The sequence below is a fragment of the Aethalodelphis obliquidens genome, unplaced genomic scaffold (assembly GCF_003676395.1).
Source record: "Aethalodelphis obliquidens isolate GAN/ISIS:26980383/991018 unplaced genomic scaffold, ASM367639v1 scaffold4, whole genome shotgun sequence".
In the NCBI taxonomy this organism is placed as follows: Eukaryota; Metazoa; Chordata; class Mammalia; order Artiodactyla; family Delphinidae; genus Aethalodelphis; species Aethalodelphis obliquidens.
The window spans coordinates 44,579,480-44,588,429 of NW_020837948.1; the positions used below are offsets into that span (position 1 = coordinate 44,579,480).

The 8,950-nt window shown below is 44.0% G+C and overlaps 1 protein-coding gene across 1 annotated transcript in view; it reads right to left on the reverse strand.

The window, feature by feature from the left end:
• Positions 1–1,888: 1,888 nt before the first annotated feature.
• ADGRV1 (adhesion G protein-coupled receptor V1) overlaps positions 1,889–8,950 on the reverse strand; it is a 543,050-nt gene continuing 535,988 nt past the window's right edge. The window contains exon 89 of the mRNA XM_027100633.1: positions 1,889–2,348. Within this exon, the coding sequence (XP_026956434.1) occupies positions 2,230–2,348 (119 nt within the window). The 3' untranslated portion in view covers positions 1,889–2,229. The remainder of the gene's footprint in view (positions 2,349–8,950) is intronic.

Here is an 8,950-nt window from a genome sequence, read left to right on the forward strand (position 1 = left end):
CAGCTAAGAAGAGGATCATCCAAACAGTGCAGAGTTTGTTTGGGAGAAATATTTCTTGGTTTGGATTTTTCAGTCTTTGTCTTGGAATGAGAAATCAGCAAGTCTGTCCTAGAACAAACCCTATTATGTTCAAGATGATTTCATTGACTATGGTTCCAGAGGAATCATTAAGAACAGAACAAGTTTGTTCTAAGAAAGCCTTTTTGACCTTTTATTTTTGAATTCCTAAGTATTTGGGGGAAAATCAGTAGTCATTTCAAGAAAAAATTTGAAAATCTGCCTAAGGGAAAATTTTGTTCTGTTAATCATTTCACTTAAAACCATAATTAAAACACCCAAGTGTTCTATCATCACTGTGAAGCATGGCTTTATTTTTTATAAAATAAGGTGGCATTACTGATCTTGATGAATTATAAAATGACTCTCCTTTCTTCTTCCTGTTGGTCCTCCCCTACTTCCATCTCCTCGTATATTAAGCTTTGATCAGTGACTTTTTAGGTAGGAAACAGAAGCTGCACAACAAAATCAAACAGCCTAAAAGACAAAGGCAGCATCATTGGCAGAGTTATAATCCTTTTTAGGAAGTTTAGAAATGGTGCTAATAAGATTGAATTTACGTTACATAACAAATAAGTTAGTGTCTCTCTCAACCTACAGCATTGTACTGTAGTCTCTTCCAAAATAAGAAGCAATTGATGGAATTGATTGTAAAATAAAAATTTAACATGAAAATTTTGAAATTGGTAATAAGCATTTTAAAATTGTTAATAGGTTTTAATGAATTTGAGGCTAAGATAATGATTACAGAAATGTGAGATTTCATGGTGTGGAATCCATGAGTCCTAATTACTATAACTTTTTTTTGCAGATTCCTCGATTCCTATTTGTCACTTAAGGTAAAGTTATTATCAGCATTTTTGAAGTGCCTAAATGGATTATAACTACACCATAATGAATTCTCTAACAAAGACAATTGTCAGTAGCTATTTTCATTTCTACGTGTTGTCAGAATTTGGGAAAATCTGGCCAAAAACATGACCAATCACAGACACCTTTCTTACTTCAGCTTACTGAATTTCTATTGTTATCCCAAACGCCATCTTGATAAAGAATCAAAAGAAACTCCTGCCACTGATCAGCATGATTCTTTAAACATTAGAAGGAAAGGGCAAGATTTCTAGAAGCCGCAGTGCTAAAACAAATAAGCTTCATATTCCAACAGCAGCAATATTTTGCCATCCGGTTTCCTCTCAATGTAGAGTGAGATGGGACATCAGCCAGGGAAGGATAGTACCAGGTAGGAGGAAGCAGATCAAATCAAAGTCTTAAAAATGAAAACTCGAAGACTAGAACTAAAACACCTTGTGATCTTTCTTTTTCAGGAGGTTTTATGCTCCCTTTCTCCATGACTTTTTTTTTTTTTTTTTTTTTTTTTTGCGGTACGCGGGTCTCTCACTGTTGTGGCCTCTCCCGTTGCAGAGCACAGGCTCCGGACGCGCAGGCTCAGCGGCCATGGCTCACGGGCCCAGCCGTTCCGGGGCATGTGGGATCTTCCCAGACCGGGGCACAAGCCCGTTTCCCCAGCATCGGCAGGCGGACTCTCAACCACTGCGCCACCAGGGAAGCCCCAGATCCCTAATTTTATAATGAGCAGAAATACATACTTTTGATGAAAGACTATGTAAACTACAGTACTCCGTCGACACTCAGGTACAAAATCAACAGACAATACATTTTACAGTTTTTAGGAATGAAGGTGAAGTCTTAAATCTGGATCACCTGTATCAATGCGGGAAGAAATGGGGTGCTGGACATCATCTAGATAGAGTTTGTTTCTTTGCTCAGGCACAGTATTTCCTCATAAATAATGAGCCTGGGTCATGCCAAATGGATTCTATGGTTTTTATTGATTGTTATTACTTTTATTAAACAATGTTAGCCATGTAGCATCATTAAAAAACAACTAATACTCTTGGAATATGTACATTCTATTAACTGACATGCCAATCCTATTAACTGATACAAATCAATCCAGTCTTTCATTATAGCAGTTAATTTTCAGATTGCACAAAGATAAGTAACTTATATTCCAAACACAACAATCACCTCTGGGTTAGTCATCCAGTACAATTCACAGAGTCCTATTATACGGCTGCATGTACTTAGAAAGTTTTAGCACAGAGCCAATAAAAACAGGGAAGTACCCTCATTCTAATGGTTACTGAGGTGCTAGAGGTGGGTGTCGGCGATGGGGATCCTTCTGAGTTCTACGATCTGGGAGTCAGTCAAGGTGCCTCCCTCCTGGCTGCCTTGACCAGATTCATTATCACTGACACTGATACCAGCTCCTGCAATAGAAAAAGAATAAACACAAAACGCCCAACTATTAGTCCAGCAAATTAACGGTCAAGTTACAGTAAGTCAACACACGTTTACTTCTATTATATTAGTAAAAAGTGAGCTATACATTTAGAATAAATATTATTAATACCTAGCAATTATAAAACTGTATTTTAAATTCCTTTTGGTAGTTTTTATAAGTACAAATTAATTTCTAAAGACATGAATTTGGCTTCTCAATCTTTTTTTCTGTTTCTACATGGCTGACAGGTATAACTTACTCCAAAGAATAGCATTTCTTAATTGGGGGATTACTAAAATAAAAAAGATCAGGCAAGTTATTAGAATTTTTCAGCAGGGGGGTAGGATTTGCTGTTAGAAAACATATAACCTCCAACCCTACATGTACCAAACCTAGTAAGTCCTTCAGCTGAGACTCAGTGTGGCAGGCATCCAAGAAGAAAACTGTGCATTGACAACACCTGGTATCATATCAGTGCCCAGAAGACACTGGCTCTCAATGACTCAGATCTGCTCCTAAGATAAAAATAATTATGTAACACAGTGCCAAAACAGATCCGCACAAGAATCCCACAAAGCTAGCTGTTAACTGAAGATAGCGCCTGGAATCTCTGTTTTGAGGACGCTCCACTGTTTACTACTTTTTTCACAACTCAGAATAATTCAGAAAACTTGACACTATGTTAGACTAACACCTTGTTGTTTTCTTCTGTAATGTGCAGAGGAACACATAAACACACACACACACACACTCTCTCTCATGCACACACACACACACACACACACACACACACACACACGGACTAGGTATGTGGTCACAGGGTGTGCTGTTGGCTGAATCACCAGAGATTACAGTTCCCAGCCCCACCCCCTCTGCTGGGCACAAGACTGCAAACAGGAAGGGAAGTGAAAAACCAGTTGCCTGGGCAGCTGAGACTTCCCTATCTGTCTGAGATGTAGGAAAGGCAATTCTGCAGTTAGTAGCTATGGGAAGATAGTGGATTAGCTTCTTCTTAACCTATTCGGAGATGGAAGCAGGAGCCCACTAATGACCTCTTTCTAGCCAAACCCTCCCTCTTTTGGGTCTCTGTCCTTCCCACCCTCTCTCTGTTAAAGGCTGCTGCTGAAACCCCACTTCCTGGCTTTGTTTCTCTGACACTGCACTGGCCCATCTCATCCACTCATCCACTGACCTGTTGACTCTTTCTTTCTTTCCTTTTTAAAATAAATTTATTTGTTTATTTTTGGTTGCGTTGGGTCTTCGTTGCTGCGCACAGGCTTCCTCTAGTTGTGGTGAGCGGGGGCTACTCTTCCTTATGGTGCTCGGGCTTCGCATTGCAGTGGCTTCTCTTGTTGTGGACCACAGGCTCTAGGTGTGTGGGCTTCAGTAGTTGTGGCACGTGGGCTCAGTAGTTGTGGCTCACGGGCTCTAGAGTGCAGGCTCAGTAGTCGTGGCTCGCGGGCTCTAGAGTGCAGGCTCAGTAGTTGTGGCACATGGGTTTAGCTGCTCCGCGGCATGTGGGATCTTCGTGGACCAGGGCTCGAACCCGTGTCCCCTACATTGGCAGATGGATTCTTAACCACTGCACCACCAGGGAAGTCCTCTGTTGACCCTTTCCAAAGCTATTCTGCTTTCTTTTGCATCTCCTCCTGCGGTCTGACCTCTGGAGGGCTTGTCTTCAGCCCAGCTTCAAGGCACGATCCACCTGATTCTTGCCTGCTCTCTAGCCTAATGTCTCACTAGAGCTGCTTGGTCACTCCCTTTCCCCACCGTGTTATTATTCAAGCATTTCTGCCTAGGATGCTCTTTCCCTGCCCCCTCAACGCTTTAGCTTGGCTGCTTCCACTCTTCCTATAAATTATCAACTCAGGTAGTATCCCCTCTGCTACCCTTGGAAACATGATGATTCTCTTTTAAAATTTCAGATTCTCCCATTGGATTATGTCTCTTAGCTAATAGGACAGTGCCCAGCACACTGTGAGTGTTCAGTAAATGTTTGCTCAGTGTATTAATAAATTATGCTCTGCATCCTAGTTCTTGAAAATTCCTCTTCCATTTTTATTGCCTGTTCTGTTCCTCTGATCCATTCTGCATTCCACTGCCTTCTCAAGAACAAACATTAGTTCCTATTGTCAACTGCGTCAGCCTGGAACCCTCTGCCTTGCCTTTCAAGATACTCCTAACCCGGCTGGACCTCACCAGATAGACATATTCCAACTTTTGCCCATTGGAGAGCTTTCTCAAAGTGATTTCTCTTGACTGGTCCTGCAGTGCCATGTAAATCCAGCCTGAGCGTCTTCCTACCTATCCGTCAAGGCCCATTTCCACACCCTTTCACAAATACTTCTTTCACTATTCCTTCAAGCAGGGAGCTGGAGGATGCAATATTTGAAAAGAAAAGTCCTAGTTTATACCTGAAAAAATTATTAATCATATCCCTTTTACTCTCTTGAATTGTCCTGGTATGGATGATAAATTGTAGGGTACCTCTATATATAATGTACATGTAAGTCATGAAGCAAAACATGACAAACACCTGTGAACTCTTTCCTCAATTAAGAACTAGCATATTACCAATGACAATGTATATTCAAAAATTTAGTTAGTTGCCATGATTTAAAAATGAATACATTTAAAATAAAAAATCAGATTTGGGGTTTCTCTTTAAAAAGCAGAAGACAAGGCGACACTGGGCCTGTATTTCTGGATTATATAAAACAACCACCACCAAAACATGGACCAGGTACTACCTTTTGGTATGCCGCTGTTTTTATCAGCTCTCTTGAATCAGTTATGGTGTTTGGCCCTACATGTGAGTAACATTTGAGTTTGCCACACTGCCTTTGAAGGACAAAGGGCCCATGTTTCTCTGCCAGGGAAGCAGAGGAACTGTCTGACTTAGAAGAACCTCCAAGTGGACCAGTGACACATTGCCATTTTATAAAGAGAAGGTGACTGAGGCCCTGAGGCCTATAGCAGCTTGATCTCGGTGAGTAACAGAGTTGCCCAATATGGGGTCAACTACAGAGAAACAGAGAGGACCCCAGCATTAGCACCAGGGAAGAGTGGGGTTTAATGAACAAATGAGCACCGACTTCCTCTGATTTCAAGGTTGGCCTGCTCTAAATGCCACTAGGAATGCATAAGCATCTGCCCAGCATGGAGACAAAGCACACTAGAAGTTCTGAACTAAGAGCCTGCTGAGCAGACTGTGAGGGACGAAGCACACTGGGCTGGAAGGTTCAACGTGGGCTGCAGCTTTACAAGCGACTGGGTGTCACCAGCTTGTTCAGTAGCCCAGAGCCCTGGAAGATGTCAGCAAGTTCTAGATACAGCCTCCCCTGAGTCACCACATCTGTATGATCCACCTCGTCCTCCTTTTCAATTTCCTCCCAGTTGACATAAATGCACAATACCCAAATCCTAATCCCTTGCTGAGACTCAGAAAGGACACATTCTACATACAAGTATAACACGGCAGAACTGGGAACACAGCCCAGGTTTCTTGTCTCTTTGTAATTCATTCAATGGTCTAGGAAGGTATTTGGCAGTAAGTATCCTGATTTTCTGCAAGGTATTTTCATGCTTAAATTTTAAGCCAAAAATTCACGAAAAATCCAGCAACTGTGATAACAGTTAACTCTCCCCCTTGGTAGACTGAACGGGCAATGTCAAAGGAACTACAAGTAATAATTCACATTCATCTAGAGTCTCTCCTTTCCTCAACATTTCAAACATGCTTTAATTAGGAAAGCATGATTATTAGTCCTGTTTTACAGACATAGGGACTGAATGGGGATCAGAGGTGTTCACTGAGTTGCCCACGTCACACAGCAGGGAAGTCACAGAATGAAGATATCCAACTGGACTTCTTTTCTTTTTTAATTTTTTAAAAAAAATTTTCTTTGTTTGCCTGCGTCCGGTCCTAGTTGAGGCATGCGGGGTCTTCGCTGAGGCGTGCGGGATCTTTTGTTGTGCGGGCTCTTCCTTATGGTGCGTGGGCTCCTCTGTAGTTGTGGCGTGCGGGTTTTCTCTCTGTAGTTGTGGCGTGTGGGTTTTCTCTTTGTAGTTGTGGCGTGTGGGTTTTCTCTCTGTAGTTGTGGTGTGAGCTCCAGGGCATGTGGGCTCTGTAGTCTGTGGCATGTGGGCTCTAGTTGAAGCGTGAGCTCAGTAGTTGTGGCACGTGGGCTTAATTGCCCCGCGGCATGTGGGATCTTAGTTCTCTGACCAGGGATCGAACCCGTATCCCCTGCATTGGAAGGCAGATTCTTTACCACTGGACCACCAGGGAAGTCCCCCAACTGGACTTCTGACCCCAGACATAGGGTGTTGTCTTTTACATACTACAGCCTCTTATGGGGGCAGCTCTATTCGTGTGACTTCTTTGTCCCACAGGTTTCACGTGTTCATATTTGTCTATAGAATAAATTTCAAACTCCTTGGCACACATTCAAGCACGAACCTCCCTCACTCAATAGTTATGGTGCAGTGAACACCCAGGTGTTACAGAACACATTATGAATAGTTAAAACTGTTTTTAAACATAACAACAAATCAAACCCAACAAATAATTTATACCACATACTGAATTTAAATTCTGCCAGACACTGTGGTAGAATTTTCACATAGACCATCTCCAAACTTCATGAAAACTTACAATAAGAACACTTATTTGATGGGCTTCCCTGGTGGCACAGTGGTTAGGAATCCACCTGCCAATGCAGGGGACACGGGTTCGAGCCCTGGTCCGGGAAGGTCCCACATGCTGCAGAGCAACTAAGCCCATGCACCACAACTACTGAGCCTGCATGCCACAACTACTGAAGGCCGCGCTCCTCGAGCCTGTGCTCCGCAAACAAGAGAAGACACTGCAATGCGAAGCCCACACGCTGCAAGGAATAGTATACCCCGCTCGCCGCAACTAGAGAAAGCCTGCGTGCAGCAACAAAGACCCAATGCAGCCAAAAATAAATAAATAAAATAAATAAAATTTTTAAAAAAGAACATTTGATAAATGAGGAAACTGAAAGGTTGAGTTCCTTACTGAAAATCACACAGGTAGTTGACTGCAGAGCTAGGATTCCAACACAGAGCTCTCTGAACCCTCTTTGAGCCCATTCTTATTTTCTATGGCCTTTTAAAATGCGGCAGTGATACAAAGGTCATACGCCTTCAATCTTCTTCTGAGGAAAAAAAAAAATCAAAATCTTTCCAAATTTGGGCTTCCCTGGTGGCACAGTGGTTAGGAATCCGCCTGCCAATGCAGGGGACACAGGTTCGAGTGCTGGTCCAGGAGGATCCCACATGCCACAGAGCAACTAAGCCCGTGCACCACAGCTGCTGAGCCTGCGCTCTAGAGCCCACGTGCCACAACTACTGAGCCCACGTGCCACAACAAGAGAAGCCACTGCAGTGAGAAGCCTGTGTACTGCAATGAAGAGTAGTCCCCGCTCGCCACAACTACAGAAAGCCCGTGCACAGCAATGAAGACCCAACGCAGCCAAAAATAAAAAAAACAAAACAAACAAAATGTTTCCAGTAGGGAAGTGTTTACCATGACTTTAGTGTCATTGGTCTGAGGTAAAATAAGGAAGTTAAGGGACTAAGGATGATGGAGAATCAGATTAGTCCCTCTGGGAGAAGCCCCTGTGGAAAAACACCCTGTTTCTAAGCCCAACAGGCTCCCAGTTTGACATTTTCTAGAGTCTTGTCAGCTTTGGATCAACATAAAAATGCCATGATTTAAAAATGAATACATTTAAAATAAAAAATCATTTTTATTACATTAAAATAAAAAAAACATTTAAAATAAAAAAACACTTCTTGGAGGGAAGGCGGAAGATGGCGGAAGAGTAAGACGCGGAGATCACCTTCCTCCCCACAGATACACCAGAAATACATCTACACGTGGAACAACTCCTACAGAACACCTACTGAAGGCTGGCAGAAGACCTCAGACCTCCCAAAAGGCAAGAAACTCCCCATGTACCTGGGTAGGGCAAAAGAAAAAACAGAGACAAAAGAATAGGGATGGCACCTGCACCAGTGGGAGGGAGCTGTGAAGGAGGAAAAGTTTCCACACTCTAGGAAGCCCCTTCGCGGGCGGAGACTGCGGGAGGCGGAGGGGGGAGCTTCGAAGCTGCGGAGGAGTGCACAGCAACGGGTGCGGAGGGCAAAGCGGGGAGATTCCCGCACAGAGGATCGGTGCCGACCGGCACTCACCAGCTCGAGAGGCTTGTCTGCTCACCCGCCGGGGCGGGCGGGGCTGCGAGCGGAGGCCGGAGCGCAGGGAGAGGACTGGGGTTGGCGGCTTGAACACAGCCTGAAGGGGTTAGTGCACCACAGCTAGCCGGGAGGGATTCCGGGGAAAACCCTGCACCTGCAGAAGAGGCAGGAGACTTTTCCTTCCCTCTTTGTTTCCTGGGGCGTGAGGAGAGGGGTTTAAGAACGCTGCTTAAAGGAACTCCAGAGACGGGCGCGAGCCGCGGCTAAAAGCGCGAACCCCAGAGACGGGCGCGAGCCGCGGCTGAAAGCGCGGACCCCAGAGACGGGCGCGAGCCGCGGCTGAAAGCGCGGAATCCAGAGACG